This window comes from Saimiri boliviensis, chromosome 15 (assembly GCF_048565385.1).
Source record: "Saimiri boliviensis isolate mSaiBol1 chromosome 15, mSaiBol1.pri, whole genome shotgun sequence".
Taxonomy (NCBI): domain Eukaryota; kingdom Metazoa; phylum Chordata; class Mammalia; order Primates; family Cebidae; genus Saimiri; species Saimiri boliviensis.
In genome coordinates this window covers 28,646,862-28,664,606 of record NC_133463.1, presented here as the reverse complement: position 1 = coordinate 28,664,606, position 17,745 = coordinate 28,646,862, and the positions used below count along the sequence as shown (strand labels likewise).

Here is a 17,745-nt window from a genome sequence, read left to right as displayed (position 1 = left end):
GGGTCAACAGCCAGTGCCAACGTGCCGCCATGCGAGTGAGCCGCCTTGGGAGGGTGGGAGGAGAGCGCCAGCCTCGGTCTAGCCTTCAGATGATTGTAACCTTAACTGACATCCAACTACAACTTCGTGAGTGACTTTGAGTCAGAACTGCCCAGCCCAGCTGTCCCTGAATTCCTGACCTACAGAAACCAGGAGAGGTAATCGGCCGTTATTGTTGAAGTCTCTGAGCATTGGTGTGACTTGTTATACAACCTTAGCTAAGACACACAGCAACTCTAATAGAATTTCAGATATCAAGACCCTTTCCAGACTTGAGCTGCCAACTCCCAGAGTAAGGCAGGGCCGTGTGGTCTGAGAGTGGGTGACAGTCATCTTGCTGCTGTATGTGCTCGGTGTGGGTGCCCCCCTGCCTGCCCTGCTTTGGCAGCCTTGGTGTTGCTCCCCACTCCCTGTGCCCGGATTCCTCAGGCCCTGCCCCAGCACTTGGTGTTGGCAGCACCGTTGGCTCTGCTTGCTGTCAGCATTCGTTCTGGCCCCCAGGCCAGGCTGGTTTGGGTGAGGACCGCAGTGCAACAGATGAGTTTCCTCCCAAATCCCTTCAGATTCTCAGTCATGGTTTCCATGATTGTTTTGGGGGTGGGGAGGAAAGAGCTGGGTTAGGTGTAATTTCCTGCTTAGAATCTGGAGGGAAGAAGAGCTGAAAAAACTTTTTAAATCTTTTACGACCAGTGAACGTATTTTGCTCCTAAGTTATTCTAAGCAAAAAGATCTAGTCAACCACAGAGCAAAGGCCTTGAGGACGGGCACTGTGTCTTCTCCCTTTCTCTCATTTATTCACTCATTTGTCCATCTGTTCGTTCATTCATTCAAAAATGTGCCTGCAAGTACTAGCTATCAGACACGATGGTAAGCACTGGACAGACAGCAACGGCTAATAATCCCTGCCCTCAGGGAACTTACAATAGACAAAAAATAAGTCAAATATACTGAAGTTGAATATTTGCTGGCAAAGGGTACTGTGAAAATAAATAAAGAAGAGAAGGTGGAGAGCAAGAGTCAGGGAGTGGCTGCCGTGCGAGTGAGTGAGTCGGGAAGGCCTCCAAGCAGGCGGTATGAGGACAGCCCGGCTAGGTGAGGCCTGAGAGTCCTGTGATTCCTGGGGGAAGAATGTCTCAGGCAGAGGTGTGGTTTGAGCAGAAGCCCTGCTGGGAGCACCCAGGAGTTCTCCAGCGCTGGCGAAAGGCCTGTGTGGCTGGAGCACTGGGAGTGAGTACCAGAGCAGCAGGGACTGGGGTCACAGGGCAGGGTGGGGGTAAGATGTGGTACTTGGGCATTTACTCGCGGCGAGCTGGGACCATGGTGGAGTCTTCGCTGCAGTGTTTTGTGGCAGAGCACATTCTGCCTGTGTCTCCTTTACCCTAATGTCTCCTGTTAGATGCAGGCAGGGGCCTAAAGTTCCAGTCCCCATCTGCTCACATGGGGCCTTCCCCACTTCCCTTGCCCATGGAGTCTTGGGTGTATGTATACAGGAGGCCCTTGGCAAGGGTTGGAGGTGTCAGGTTTGCAAGCGTGTGGGCATTCAGATGTGCAGGTGTGCCAGGCTGGGCCCCTCTCAGCCCTGACATCCACTCTCTGAGAGTCATTTGGAGCAGCCTCACCAGGGCCTCGCTGCTGGAGTCCCTCGTGTGAGCACCCATGTGGGTGCTCCTAAATCCCCGCCTCGCGGGGAGCTGGCAAAGTGCAGATTCTGTGCAGGGGCAGCAAAGATACCATCTCCCCCCACCTCTGGAACACCTGTGTCGCCTCTTTGCCCGTGCACACTGCTGTGGGACCCAGCTAACCCCGTCTTTCCATGAAGAGGCACCCCTGGGGGTGGTTCTCACCCACCTGAGAGCCCACGCAGGCACAGAAGCCGGGGTGTCTCCTGCTCATTCTTGCTATTCTTTTGCCTAGCATGAACTCCACCCTTCTCGTTTGATACAGAAAGGCCTGGATTCTGGTGGGTGCAGAAGGTGATGAGAGCTGTCAACACTAGCAGGGTCTGCGGGCCTGGGCCAGCTGGCCTAATGCCCTAGACGCTTACATGTGGACACTGGTGTCACCGCTTTCTGCGACCCCTTCACACCTATCTCCTCTGGTCACTTCTCATGTCATCACCTTTGGTCTGGTAACTCCTTAGGGGTGGCTGCCAGGCCGTCTTCTCCCCCTGCAGGCCCCTCCCGCTTCTCCAGTGCTGACCAGAGTTTTGGCCCTTGGTGGCACTTCAATTTAATGTTTACCACCTGAGTCACACAAGAGGCGCTTGGCCACTTGTGGAGACAGCCTGAGACAAACGTTGCCTGACAATCTTAGACACCTGCGAGGGGTGTCTTGGTGTGTTTGCAATGTGCACATTACACAGTCGGGTGCATGCCAATACTGACAAAGCCCCCACGTACTGTTGCTGAGAAGTTTTGTCCTCACTGCTCTGACATGGTCTCCTTGCCATTGTTTTCATCTTTATTCTTCAGACCTCAGCTGAGATAAAGCTTGAAGCTCTTCACCCATGTCTGAGCCAGACTATGACTCATGAATCCCCATGCTTGAGAACAAACAGGCTGTCCCCTCTTCCCCGCCTCTGCCCTCTGTGACCCAGTGCTCTCTCTCCAGCGATGATGAACCTTTATTGCAGCGATTGGGCAGGGTTTGGTCCTGGGATGGTGACATTATGAAAAACAGATTTAGCAATACTCCAAGTAGCTAGTCCGCCTGCTCAGTAATGGTTTACCATAGTCATAAAGCTAAACGGGACCATCAGGGGTCAGCTGATCTCTGCTGTTAGAGACGACCACACCTACGTCATTCCAGTGAGATGGAATTATCTTTTATTTGTTGTTATTTTTTAAAGACCTCCAGAGAGAGCTTAGAGCTCCCCTCCTTCAGAAACCTACTCCGATGTTACAGTGTCGTCGGGTCCATGTCATTGATCTGTGTGTGCGCGTGCGTGCATGCATGTGATGTGCACACTCTGAATTTCTGCACTGATTTCTGCCCCCACCACTTGCCTTCTACCTGCCCTTCTTCAGGCACAGGGTCTGAGACAATCACAGCATTGCAGGTGGGAGCTCTTGGTGTGGGAAAAGGCTACACCCTTCGGCACCTAGATTCCAATCTACCTCCTTCACCAACTTGCTCTGTGACCCAAGGCAAAGCTGATTAGCCCCCCTGAGACTCAGTTCCCTCAAGTGTGAAACTCATAATAACTAGGACTTTGCAGTGTCACCAGGGTTGGAGGTGATATATGCAAAGTGCCTTGTCCATAATAGGTGCCCCATAAATGCCTGCTGTTATTGGGGATAGAAAGACAGTGGCCGTGGGAGGCAATGGGAACATTCTGACTTGGGCCTCTCCTGAGAACAGAATGTGTGGTCTGTGTGGGCATCCGTCAGTCAGGGGTGAGTCCTCTTGGGAGCCTCCACCGCTCACTTCGAGGGGATCCTGAGACTGCCTGAGCTGAAGAGGGTGCTGACCCCAGGTCCATTCACACCCCTACACTTCCAGCTAACTGGCCTGAGCGTCCTGTCCTCCGGCTATGGAGGGCATGGTTCAGGTCCGTGGGTGTGATGCTCGTTGCCTGACTTCATGAAAAGCAGCCTGTCCCTGGCTGTTGGTTTCCATGGCAGCGCAGGGAAGAGCAGCCAAGCAACTAGGCAGCTAGGCTTAAAAAGAAAAGTAGCATGATTTGGGAATCTAGTGACTGTCATAGTCAGGCATATGCAGAATTCAGAGATTTGTTTATGTAACAAATATTTACTGGGTCTCTCCTACGTGCCAGGCACCCAGGATACATCAATAAGTATAACAGATCAAGATCCCTGTTCTTGAGGGGCTCACTTTGTGGCAGGTGGGTATGGGGAGGCAGACAATGATCAATAAACATAATAAAAAATTATTCAGGCTGGGCGTGGTGGCTCACGCCTGTAATCCCAGCATTTTGGGAGGCTAAGGCGGGCAGTTCACCTGAGGTTGGGAGTTTGAGACCAGCCTGACCAACATGGAGAAACCCCCTCTCTACTGAAAATACAAAATTAGCTGGCATGGTACGCGCCTGTAGTCCCAGCTACTCAGGAGGCTGAGGCAGGAGAATTGCTTGAACCCAGGAGGCGGAGGTTGCAGTGAGCCCAGAGTTCATGCCATTGCACTCCAGCAGACTGGACAACTAGAGCGAAACTCCATCTCAAAATAAAATAAAATAAAATATTCAGTATTCTAGAAGGTGATCTCTTCTACGCTGAGAAAGCAGGGCAACAGCACTAAGGGCACTGGGTGGAGGAGGGGTGGGTTGCAATATTATAAATAAAGAGATCAGGGCTGACCTCCTCAAGAAGGTGGCATTTGAGCAAAAACTTAAGGAAGCTGAAGGACTCACCCTGTGCAAAGGTCCTGAGGCAGGAGTGTGCCTGGTGTGTTCAGGGAACAGGGAGGAAGCAGTGAGGCTGGAGAGAAGGAAGGAGGGAGCAAGGAGGAGGCCATCTGGGCAGAGAGGCCATGGAGGCTGAATCACGTCTTTTGACTGGGGTTTTTCTACGGAATGATCAGGTGGGGGTTGTTAGTGATCATCATTGAGAAGTGGCTGTGGTGGCAGTGGAGCTGGAGAGAAGTCCAGGACAAATCCTGTCCTGTAGGTAGTGGCAATTGGATAGCAGGAATCAGATGAGCATGGAGATGGCCGTAACTCAGCGTGGAAGATACTGAGTTCCGAGAACATAAAGGGGATTGGAAGGTGGGAAAGAGCACCTCTGGCTGAGAAGGATCAGAAAACTGGCCAGGTGTGGTGGCTTACACCTGTAATCCCAGCACCTTGGGAGGCCAAAATGGGAGGATTTCTTGAGCCCAAGAGTTTGAGACCAGCCTGGGAAACATGATAAAACCCTGTTTCTACAAAAAAACAAACAAACAAAACAAAAACAAACAAACAAACAAAAAAAACAAAGATTAGCAGGGCACAGTGACCTTCACCTGTGGTCTCAGCTGCTTGGGAGGCTAAAGTGGGAGGATCACTTGAGCCCAGGAGGTTGAGGCTGCAGTGAGCCGAGATTGTACCACTGCATTCCAGCCTGGGTGACAGAGCAAGATGCTGTTTTAAAAAGAAGCATATTAAAACTCTTTATCTGTATTAGAGGTGGGCTTTGAAGGAGGGCCGGACTCCAGTGGAGTGCAGGTGAGCAGATGATGAGGCCAGGAGCAGGAGCAGGGGAGACGCATGGTGAGGGGAGGATCAGGACGTTCTCTCTCCAGGACTCTCTGTCCTCACCAGCATGCATAGGAATCTGAGGCGCAGACAATGGCTCAGACCAGTGTGTGGACTGGGGTGGTATTTGAGGTGTGAGGACCTGATGCAAGGGTGGCCCCTGGGGGCCTGGAAAAAAGGGGAAGTGGCGGTTGTATGGGACCTGTCTTATGGTGGTCAGGAAGCACGGGGATGCCGTGAACACAGGTAGTTTAGTGGTGGCTGGAGAAAAGACAGAGGGTAAAGGTGGGAGCTTGCCTTTGTTTGCACTGAAATTAGGATGTCACTGCCAAGGGGTGGAAAATGCCGGACAAGGTGCGAGGGATGCTCAGCTTTTTATCGATTTGCACTGATGTCCTTGTTTGCCGAGGCGCTTACAGAATCCATAGGAAGTCTGTAGGATTGGGCTTGGAAAACGGGAAGGAACCAAGTGAAATCAAATGGCCAGACACATGGCCAAGGTCATTTGCTTCTGGCAAATACTGGGTGGCATCCTGGCACTATTACAGCTAGAGGTTAGGAGCCACCTTTGCTGGCGATGAAAGAATCCATTCAAAACTGCCCCATGCTCTAGCCCCAGTGCCCTGGAATGGAGCATCATCTACCAGGGGTTGGGGAGAGGGAAATCTTGCCTTTTAGCTTTCATAGCGACATGGGGGCAGGGGGTGGTGGTCTGCTTCCCAGCAAGGTTCGCACTGTAGCAGATTCTCCATACAGAGCAGGGTGTCAGCCTCTGGGAGCAAAGGCACTGAAAGTCCTTGTATGAGCTTTCTATATCCGCTGGAAAAAAGCACCATCAATCAGGAGACTTCACAGAAATTTGTTGTCTCATGATCTGGAGCCTTGAAGTCCAACATCAAGGTATCGGTAGGGTTGGTTCTTTTGAGACTCTCGAGGAAGATTCTGTTTCATGCCTCTCTGCTGGCTTCCAGTAGTCACAGATGTCCCTTAGCTTGTTGACAGTATCTCACTGTCTTCGCCGTAACCTCTGTATGTCTCTATGTCCGGGTTTCCCTTTTTTCTGTGGACACCAGCCGGAGTGGTCAGGGTGCACTCACTAATGGCCTTGTGTTTAACTTGCTCACCTCTGTAAAGACTCTAGTTCCAAATAAGGTCACATTCTGAGGTAGTGGGGGTCAGGACTTGAATGTTTATTTTGGATGTGGGGGGACCCAATTCAACCCACAAAGAGGTCCCCAACAGCAGCGTGTCAGTTTGGCTTTTTTGTGGCTTCCCTTCACCTCTCTTCCTGTCAAGAATAGGATGGTTTTCATCTTGATAGTTTTAGAGATCTATTTATATAATTGTCAATTTTCATATTATGGAAATCAAATAAATCTGCTTTGCTGTTTCTGTCATTCATAAAAATCAGTTAACAAGCTTTGGTTTGCTCTCAGCTGTTTCCGTTGATAGATGGTAGATCCAACGCTCTGCTGTGCTCGCTGAGAGCGTTCCTGGCCATGGGATATGTTTTTTCCATTATTAACTTTATTGTTGTGGTGCAAAACTCAGTCGGGAAAGTGAGGCTGCTCCCATTGCTTCTGGACCAAGAAAACATGTGCAGCACGTGGGCCGCGCTCAGGGCCAAACTCCAGTTTGCTGCGCAGACCCGTCACTCCTGGCCCACCCAGGAATAGCTTGCTGCTCAGACAGACCTCTCCCAAACATGTTTGATGTCTCTGTGGTTTTAAGAAAAATCTTAGAGTCACACACAGCTCCGTTAGGCTTGATGTCTGGGACACCCCTGCTCTTCTGCAGGACAAGCTTTTCCTGTCTCGTAACCTGTGTCTTTGCCGTCAATTCTGTTCTCCCCTGAACATTATTCTGAAGTAGGATGTGAAATCTTTGGCAAGGCCTAAGCCCCCACATTTTTGGTGGTGGTTTTTGTTTTTTGAGACAAGACCTTGCTCTGTTGCTCAGGCTGGAGTGCAGTGGTGAGATCCTAGCTCTCTGCAGCCTCAACCTTCCAGGCTTACTGGATCCTCCCATCTCAGCCTCCTGAGTAGCTGGGACCACAGGCACACCTGTGCCACCATGCCTGGGTAATTAAAAAAATTTTTGGGGGGGGTATATATGGGGTCTCCCTATGTTGCCCAGGCTGGTCTGGAACTCCTGGACTCAAGTGATCCTCCTGCTTTGGCCTCCCAAAGTGCTGGGATTATAGGCATGAGCCACTGTGCCTGGCCAGGTCCCCTCTCTCCACAGTCCTTTTATATTTGTGTCACCTACTCTTTCTCCTATGCCTTCCTTCTGAGGCCCAGCAGGCCAGACATAATTAGCTCTACTTTGTGAGACGGTGGGGCCGTGGGAGGCAGAGAAGCACCCCACAACCTTGTCTCCCTCTAGAAAGGGCTAAAGGAGATTTGGGAGTTAATCCAACAGACCCCCCCAAACAAAACGTCCATGGAACCCACGGAAGAGAAATAGAAACACAGAAGAAGAAAGCAAATTGTCACTTGCAGTGTCTTCGGAGAGGGGCTTTCTGTGCAGACGCCAGCAAAGCCCCCAGGCCGCGGAGAGCCCGCAGAGCAGAGTAAACAGGAAACGCTGGGAAGCTATTTTTATTTGGTGCCGTCTTTACTTTCCCTTGTTTCAGTGTAAAATGAGTCTGGATTCCACAAAACTCCTTAGTGAACAACAAATATAACCGGAGGCAGTGCCAAGACTGTCATTCCTCAGCAGTGGTTTGGACACGTTTCTTTTTTGCGGAGACCTTGGAAGGCTGAGGCCCACGCCGGGCAGGAAACAGGTGGTTTGCTTTAGAGAAGGCCCATGGAAAGGCCAGCAAGGCAAGCCCTGTGCCCCAGGTGACAGATTTCTGTCCTCTCCTGCTGAATCCTGTTTTCCCGTTAGTGGCTGAGAAGCGGGGTTGGCCCTGTCGTGCCTGGACAGCGGTCAGTGTCCCAGGCTGCTGCCCAGAGACCCCGAAGCCAAAGGAGAAAGGTGGCCATCGCATACCAGGCTCCATGTGGGTTCTCCAAGGCACAGCAGTGGAGCCGCAGGCCGGTGCAGGAGTTTCTAGCTTGGGGGTGGTGAGAGCTGGGGGGGATGGGGGTTGTGCTACTTGGAGGTGCCTCTTCTCCCCCAACTCAGTTCATTTCTCTGGTTTTGCCCTAAGAGCCACCTGCTCAGATTTGCACTCCTAGGTGGACAGAGAATCAAGGAAGGAGGTGTTTAAACAGCTCTTTTGCTGTTGTGCTCCCTGTTCTTATCCTGTCTGTGACTGAGGAAGCTGACCTTTCTCTTCATGCTGACAGGGTTCCCTTTATGTCCCTCAACGTCATTTTATGCATCACTGTGCCCCATCCCCGACACACACACCACACACACACACACACACACACACTCACTCACTCTCTCTCTCTCCAGCAGATGCATCAGCCATCATTCAATGACCATGCATTGGGATTACTCTACATACCTTTAAAAAACAACAAGGGTATACTGCTCATCAAGATTAGGCCTGGGATCCACCAGGGACTCCTGATCATTTTCTTGGGTCCGCTTTCTTCCATCTTATATCCGAAGGTTGTCTCCTACCACTATGGACTCTCACTGAATAGTCCTGTACTGGAAATACTGGAAATGATGAATACTGGCATGTGAATACTGGAAATGATGGCCTCCTGGTTTTCATAAAGTGTTTCTCAAATGAGCTCATCGCTTCCCTGTCTAGTGCCAACAGCCCCATCTAACTATTTCTTCTGGAAACCCAATGACTCCCATGGAACTCAGGCCGTTTGGTGGCTAGGAAGAGTCTCTCCAGCCAGCTGGAGGGACTTGGCTGTTACTTAAGGGTGCCATGAACTTGATACACCTGCAACACGTCCTGGTCTTTGCGCTCCTGGTCACCTCTCTCTGAGTCTCTGTTTTCCTTGCAGTATTTTTAACTTCCCTTTCTCTGCCAACAGATTTGGCTCTTAGCTCATTTACTCTCATGATTCTCTCTTCCTTGTATACTATTAACGTGGGCTTGCCAAGGCCTTCTGTGGTCCCCTTGTACCTTTATATCTCTCTGGGAAGCCTTCCAGCATCAGCTCCCACTCCTAACGCCTTGACTGTCTCCATGCAGAGTGAGATTCTGGGTGGCCCAGTACATTCTTCTCTGGGTACAGCTGTTTTGCTCGAGGCCGGCTCAGAGGTCACTGTCCAGCTCATGGCCTGTTATGCTTGATCGTTTCCGGTAGGATGTGATGAGCTACAAATGTGAAAGTGAGGTTCAGTCATTATTTCTTGAATATCCTTCATGCTGTCTTATATTGATAGTGAATGCCTAAGGAAGATATGGAGGAATGTCCTTAAATTCTGATAGGTGAGTTTTATTGTTATTTTTGAGTGGTTATTTGCCAGTGTGCATGGGTAGGTGAGTTTTTGGGAAGATACTGATTATGTTCATAAGTCCGGTCAGCATTCCCGGAAATGAAGTTAATACAATCACTTAGTTAATACAATCAAGTTAATACGATCCAGCCTGAACTCTGAAATCTGTGTCATAGCTGGCCACTCAGGGCCTTCTAGCCTGCTTTTCTAGCCTTACCGAGCTGCCTCCCTCTTCACGTGATCCCATGTTATAGACGTTTGCCAGGCTTGAACTGTTCAGTTTCTTCTTTCTTCATGGGGCTTCCCTTTATGTCCAAATTCTACATGTGCTTCAAAGACCAAGTCAATCCCTATTTTAGTTTTCTAGAGTTTCCACAATAAATCACCACTAAGGAGGTCAGAAGTCTGAAATGAAGGAGTGGTCAGGGCTGTGCTCCCTCAGAAGGTGCTGGGGAGAGTCCTGCCTCGTCTCCTCCAGTTTCTGATCGCTCCAGGCCTGCCTTGGCTTGTGATTTCAGGACTCCAGTCTCTGCTTCTAGTTTCACAGGACCCTCTCCATGTTTTGTCTTTTCTTCTGTCTCTTATAAGGACACTGACCGCTGGCTTTAGATGCCACCCAGGCAATCCAGGTTGCTTTCATCTCAAAATCCTTAACTCCTTTTGCAAAGAACTTTTTTCCAAATATGGTCACATTCACAGGTTCCAGGGTTTAGCAGATGGATATATTGTTTCAGCGGCCACCATTTAACCCACTACAATCCTGAATCCCTTTGAAGACTGTGCCCTAGACCTTTCTCTCCTCTGAGCTCCCACGCTCTTTAAGTCTCTTAAGGTGTTTTTGACATTCTGTTGCACAGTGGGGGTACTTTGGCCTCTTGTGCTAAGAGTGCGGGTTACAGAGTTAGCTGTCCTGGGTTCAAATACCAGCTCCACCACTTGCCAGCTGAATGATACTGGTCAGATCACTTAACTCCTCTTGCCAGGACTGGGACACAGTGAGGCACTAGGACATGACATTTAAAGAGGCAGTAACTCTCAGGGCCCTCTCACCACCTTGCAAGTCAGATTTTCATGACCTTCCTTCAGTTGTGTCCCTTGGGCTTCTCTTGACTTCCTCTAGTCCCTGCCCTCTCTCTTATCATGGTTTGCTGATCTGTAAAGTGGGGACTGGGATCTCTCTAATAGAGGGTTGTAAGGATTAAATGAGTAACAGAAGTAAGAGATTAGCACAGTCCCTGGCACAGAGTAAGGACTCAATGAATGATAGCTGTGGTTTATCTGACTAGACTGACAACTCCCAAAGAGCTGGTCTAATTAATCATCATATTCCCAATAACCTAAAATTGCAATAACTTGGAAGCTTTTTGCAATTGCAAGATGTCCTTCCAAGATGACATCTATTCATTTACTTGTCCAACCAAGTAGATGAACAGGCAAATAAACTGTGGTACCTCCAGACAATAGAATACTATTCAGCACTCAAAAGAAATGAGATGAGCAGCTAAGCATGAATAGCAATGGAGGAACCTTAAATCCATGTTACTAAGTGAAAGAAGCCAATCTGAAAAAGCTACATACCATATGATTTCAACATATGACATTCTGGAAAAGGCAAAATTTGAGAGACAGTGAAAAGATCACTGGTTGCCAGCGCCTGCAGGGAGGAAGGGATGAATAGGCAGAACACAGAGGTTTTGGAAACTGACCTGTACACTATAATGATGGGTACATGTCATCGCACATTTGTAGAATGTATAACAGCAAGACTGAACCCTAATGTAAACTAGGGACTTTGGGTGATAAGATGTGCCAATGTGGGTTCATTGATTGTAACAAATGCACCGCTCTGGTGGGAGATGTTGGTAATAGGGGAGGCTGTGCATGTGTAGGGGCAGGAAGCAGGTGCCAGTTCTCTGTACCTTCTGCTCAATTTTGCTGTGAACCTAAAGCTGCTCTACAAAATAAAGTCTATTATAAAAACAAACGCGTGTGTTACATTGAAAACTGCAGGTGATCAATTACGTTTGAGTGAATTAATGAACATTTGCTAAGTTTGAGACATGTAGATTGAGCTAGTAGTCTATAATCAGGCAAATAACACAGGCTTTGAGTCCCTGGGTCAGGAGTTCTTGAGTTGATTCATCTCCTTGTTCATGTACAGTGTTTAGAAGGTTTAGGTGATGTGCTTCAGATAGAGGGAGTAGAGCCCAAGCCTCAGAACATTTCTGAGATTGGTTTTCCAATTAGAACCATGAGGGAAAGGCTCTGAAAGCGGGATGCATGCACACTGGAAGGACTGGCTTGTGTTTGGATAGCAGCAGCTCAAATGTGCAAAGTGGCTTTAGTCCATGCATGCTGGTCCCACCAGGAACAGAGGGCTCCTTGGCTATGCAGTTGCCAGCTCCCTGGGAAGGCGATTCTTTCCTGGAACATGGAGACTATCTTACATCTTGCCTGGAACTCTGCGAAACTCTTGGCAGTGCCTGGCTCAGCAGGGTGCACCCCGAAACACCACATTTATTTGATGTTGGGATTGATATTCCTCTTTTACATTGTGGTTGGGACTCATTAACTCTCAATAAGGACCAACATTTAAGGAGGAGTTTCCTCCTTCTCAAGAAAAAAAATGAAAAGCTGCCTTGGATGGGCCACGGCTCCTGTAACTGATTTGCTTTCCTGGCACCGGACATCATGTTGTGTGGTACCCTGAGGCTGGTGAGAAAGGGAACAGACTCAAAAATTCCTGGGTGGGAAGGCTCTTCCCTGCATTTACCACAATTGCTAAAATGCTAGGTTTAATAGCCCAAGACTGATCTATATTTGCATTAAAACTGTGTATGTGTGGAATTTTATTTTATTTTTTTTTTACTTCAAGATGGTCATAATAAGAGCCAGACTGTTGATGAGTCTAACGATTAGAAGCAGTCTCTAAATTCCCCACACAATCATGTTGGGTTCAATTTTGAGATTTTGTTCTAATAGTTCAAAATGTGTGGTGTTTATCTAGCAACCTCACTAAAGGACTCACATTCACTGGTGCCAAACATGTGCATTAGCTTTGCAACTGCCCAGTGCAAAGATCACCTCTATAACCAGCCACAGAGTTTAAGTAAAGCAGTCCGGAAGAGTGTGGGGAAGGTTCATGTTTTTGTCCATCATAACGCTGTTAAACTGGCAAGCACTGAGGCAGCCTTCAGCATGGCTGAGTGTGTACACTCACCATTCCTGGATGAGCTGCATCCTTGGAAACAGGAGCACAAAGAGGGTTCTTGGCTTAGGGAACTTGGCTCGACATTTCTATCCATTTAAGTCATGTCCACCATTACACCTGCGTCCTTCCGAGCCAAACTTACACATGTCGCCATTACTCTTTCATAGCACTGAAATGGCACTCATCTGTGAAATCTGTCTTTTCCTTTCTTATGTTGCCACAGAACAGAATCTCTAGGAGCATGTAGGGTATTGAGGAGGGGGAAGAATACATTCTGGGTCACTGCTTGAGAAATTTTTTTATTGTGTTTCTTTTCAAGTGATTCTGATAAGGAAAGCATTCTAGTTATAGGGCAAGCAGACATTTAAGCCAAAAAACAATCAGATGGTAAAGGCCTCTGCTTTAATCTACTATATGAGAGGTCATTGTTGCTCATTTCCAAAGCTATTATCGACTTGGAATGTGGGATTGGAGAGGCTCTTCCAAGGTAGTTATTGGTGTTCACAAAAGAACCAGTGCCTTCAAAAGAGAGAAACTTGGATCCTGAGAATGAACATATCACTTCCATTTATAACTTATATAAGCAAAAATATCAGAAGACAAATATCAAGCCATGGTTCCATACTCCCACAGTATCTCATTTGTCATGAGCCATGAGTGTCACTTTTAAAATTCCTTCCCTGAATGCCCAACCAACAGGAAAGAAGCTGCATAGCAAGGGCAGAAGAGTCTAGACCAGGAGTTGGTCAACTATAGCTCACAGACTGGCCACTTGGTTTTGTTTTGTTTTGTTTTGAGACAGTCTTGCTCTGTCGCCCAGGCTGGAGTGCAATGGCATGATCTTGGCTCACTGTAACCTCCAGCTTCCAGGTTCAAGTGATTCTTCTGCCTCAGCCTCCCGAGTAGCTGGGGCTCCAGGCACCCACCACCATGCCCGGCTAATTTTTGTACTTTTAGTAGAGATAAGGTTTCACTATGTTGACTAGGCTGGTCGTGAACGCCTAACCTCAGATGATCTGCCAGTCTCAGCTTTCCAGAGTGCTGAGATTACAGGCATGAGACACTGTGCCTGGCCTGTTAATAAAGTTTTATTGGAATACAGCCATGCTCTTTTGTTTACATCTTGTCTACAGCTGCTTTCATTCTACAATGGCAGAGTTAGGTAGTTGGGATAGACACCATGTCTGTCTGTTGGGACAGACAGCACAAACTCTAAAATATGTACTTGTGGGTCCGTACTGAAAACTTTGCCGACCCTTGATCCAGACAAATAGTCATATGAGCTAACTGTTGGCTAAAGATCCTCAACTCACGATGCCAAGGGAAGAACTGAGTTGGCTTTAGTTTGGTCATGCACTGTGTAATTTAAAAAATCTTACAAGCCAGCACAACTAAAACTCCTATTTGCCTTTGGAGGAGCAATATGGAAAGCAAAATTAGGTCTGAATATTTTATATGTTACCTGGACTTCTAAAATATTGTTGATTGCTTAAATGAGCATAAGTCAATGGCATTTCTCAAAACATTTAATAGATGCAACTGTTGGCCGCTAAAGTACTGGTGTTATGCTTGTGCCTGTAAGAAATTCTACAATGCTGAAAACCTCATGCACTCTAGCTGTGAATGCAGTTCTACCTGAAGCAAAACTCTCCCATCTAATTGTTTTCCCAGTCTTTGAAACCAGTTTTAAGAGTCACCAGAAACCTGTAGCTTAAGGCACCAGACACATTTCTCAGCTGAGCCTTGTAGTACCAATAGGCTGGACCTATTCAGTAAAATATGCCATAAATTATGACTGCTTTATCCGAATGCATGGGACACTTTCTGTAATGGTGGGACTTATTACCTAGAGTTTAGGAGCCAGACTTGAGTTTTGGGGTATTTTTCATACTTTGGCTATCAATTCAAATCTCTTTCCTTTGCAGCCAGGTTTGGTTAGTCTGGTCAGGAGTGCAGATTATCACAAAGAACAAAGCTAAAAGACCTGAACCATTAAGGTTACAGTCTCAATACCACCAAGTTAAACGACCTAGTTAAATGCAAGACCATTGGTTGGAATGATATTGGACAGACATGTCATAGGCTTTGAAATGTCAGTAAGGATTGGGCTTATTGTTTCACGTTGGCTACAATGAAGGCTACCTCTTTTCTTCTCCTCTAAATATTAGGTAGATCATAAATCACAGACATTATTATGGATTCTACCTGTAAATGTGTCTCAGGAGATCTGTGATGAACTGGAGTGGAAAAGCCATGCAGGGCACAGGAACACTAGGGCTTCCTCTTGAGGCTCGGGTTTGACCACTAGGTTGTGTTCTAGGTCTACAGATTTAAATGGCTGAAATTCAGTTCTCTATAATCACAACTCTCCTTTTATCTAGAATAATTTACAAAGCTTGAGATAATGCCTTTGGGAAGAAATGATGTGTAGTGAAAGTATCACTCAGAACTTAAATGTGATTTTTGAGACTTGTATGGAGAATACAACATATAAACCCACTTGATGAATTATAAGATCTATAAAAACAAGTAAAGGCATAGGATATTCACTTTTTCTTCAGTTTCAAGTATAATAGAATCATATAGCTAAAGAAAACGTCACCATTCTACATTTTTATTGAAACATAAACATTGGTCCTACTTTGTTTCTGTAATGCTTCATTTATGTATGTGTCAGCCTTGTGAGGGGCCGTGCTAATCTTCCCTGCATCGTTCCTATTTCAGTACATGGGCTTCCGAAGCAAGCACAGCCCTACGTCTTAAACTTCCTCTTTCTTACACTTAAAAAGCCCACCAGTCAAGGTCTTTTCATTTAGGTATGCACCATCACTGAATGCCATTTATAAATTCTAATTTAAAGAGACCCTTAATTTTCAAAGGAGGACTTTGATACCACGAGTTTTCAGAGAAGATGACTTGCCATTCTAATTTAGGACTAGAAAGGTGAGATTTTTATAGGGAGGCTTATAAATGGTGTCTTAGAAAAAAAATGAGCACTCTCAAATCTTTCTTTTGGGAGTCAGGTTATGGGGCTAAAATGTATTTTTTTTGAAGTGAAGCAATTGACACTACCAGTGGGAAAAGGCATCTATGCAACCTATGGCCAAATTGCAAAGTACATTTCTGTGCAACATGCCTGTTGGAGCAGTCGGGCTCTGATTAAGGTGTAGCTGGTTAGATAATCACTAGGGAGAGGTCCAGGGTGTGGGGAACACTTCAAATCACATTCCATGGAAACATTAGACTGTCAGAGCTTAGGAAGTCACCGATTGTCCATAGATGCTGAGGTGGGGAAAGGCCTGAAACGAATGCTAGCACATGTCAGCTTATAAAAGAGCTGCTGACACAAATTGAACATGTGCAATTTTTTAAAAAGGTGGTGTCGAATAACAGGCCAACAGCCATCCCTCTCGGCATTTTAGACCTCTTTCTTCTCTCCACTTTGGCTCTTTGTTGAGTCACTTCCATCAGGCAAAGTTCCATAGGATAAGCTATTGGAATCTGGTTGTATTTTGTCCAACATTTGTTTCCCTGTGGAGATAATAATCATAAAGAATCTTTTGAGGTCTTACAGAAAAATAAGTCTTAATAATTTCCTCTCAATCTAGGCCACATTTTATCGCCTCTCTTTTATACTATGTGGGCACTCTCTAAACATAAGAGATGAATGTCAAGGAAGAAAAGGCCCCTGGAACGCAATGTCTCTAGCTACATGATAAAAAAGCTGTCCATGTCAGAGCCACTGCCCCACCCCACGGGATCTACATGCTGGGCATGAAAATCAGGTGAGGTTAGCTCAGAGATACACATGAAGCATTCACTCATCTCCAAGCCTTTCTTCCTGGGGTTGTGTCTTCTTTTCCATGTTGAATGCATATAATATCACAGAAAAACAGCCTGTGATTGTGACTTCTAGGGCTGCTGCTGAGCCTATGCACTGGGCTTTGTGAAATAAAAAATAGAGTGAAAAATAATTAGGCTGGGCATGGTGGCTCATGCCTCTAACCCCAGCACATTGGGAGGCCAAGGCAGGCAAATCACTTGAAGTCAGGAGTTTGAGACCAGCCTGGCCAACATGGTGAAAACCCATCTCTGCTAAAAATACAAAAATTAGCCGATTATGGTGGTGGCACACCTGTAATCCCAGCTACCCGGGAGGTTGAGACACGAGAATTGCTTGAACCCGGGAGGGGAAGGCTGCAGTGAGTTGAGATTGTACCACTGCACTCCAGCCTGGGTGACTGAGCAAGACTCCATCTCAAAAAAAAAAAAAAAAAGAAAAGAAAAGAAAAAAAAATCAAACTTTATTTCCTACCAAAGAACCTCTAACCATACAAGGCTTCTATCACATGCCCCCTTGCCACTGATGCCAATTCTTTCATTGACTGCTTCTGGCAGGTAAGAGAGCTCGAATGGCAAAGAGAACACAGAATTCATTGCATGGGGCCATATTTCTCAGTCTTAGGGATGAGGCTTTCCTGGTTTTTGCCTCACAGGCGTGATGCTAACAGAATAGTGGAGAAAGCTGTGAGACTATCTCCACTCCTGCCTAGAAACCTATAGGTCTGCCCACATCCCCAGTAAGCTGGAGAGTGCTGGGGGTGGGCCGGCAGGGGAGGAGGCCACACGGCAGACGGTTTCCTTTGTCCGGGACTTGGCTTCTGTTGTCTACATGACTAGGCAAGTTACTTCTCAGTGAGAGTGAGAACAGGAAAGATGATGAATGTTTGCTCTCTGGGTAGGCGGGGTGAGGAAGGGGGAAGAAGCTACTTGCGTTCTGGTGACTGTCCTGAGCCACATAGCTGCCTACCCTTCTGTTCTTGGGTGTTCCTTCAAGGCACTACAAGCAGCAGGGGTCTGCTGCTGGTAGTCATTGCTACTCTTTTCTCTACCCTTTTCCAATTTAAGGAAACCCAAAAAGGAAATCCCCCAAATCAAGAAAACA

The 17,745-nt window shown here is 47.1% G+C and overlaps 1 protein-coding gene and 1 non-coding gene across 3 annotated transcripts in view; both read right to left on the bottom strand.

Moving 5' to 3' along the window:
* Nucleotides 1-13,079: 13,079 nt before the first annotated feature.
* Nucleotides 13,080-17,745, bottom strand: part of NIPAL2 (NIPA like domain containing 2) — a 101,331-nt gene continuing 96,665 nt past the window's right edge. For both annotated transcript variants that reach the window (XM_039464764.2, XM_039464765.2), the window contains one exon: nt 13,080-16,331. In XM_039464764.2, the coding sequence (XP_039320698.1) occupies nt 16,219-16,331 (113 nt within the window). In that variant the 3' untranslated portion in view covers nt 13,080-16,218. The remainder of the gene's footprint in view (nt 16,332-17,745) is intronic.
* On the bottom strand, nt 15,443-15,548 carry LOC120362405 (U6 spliceosomal RNA). The gene has a single exon (XR_005578318.1). It is a non-coding gene; the product is annotated as a U6 spliceosomal RNA (small nuclear RNA).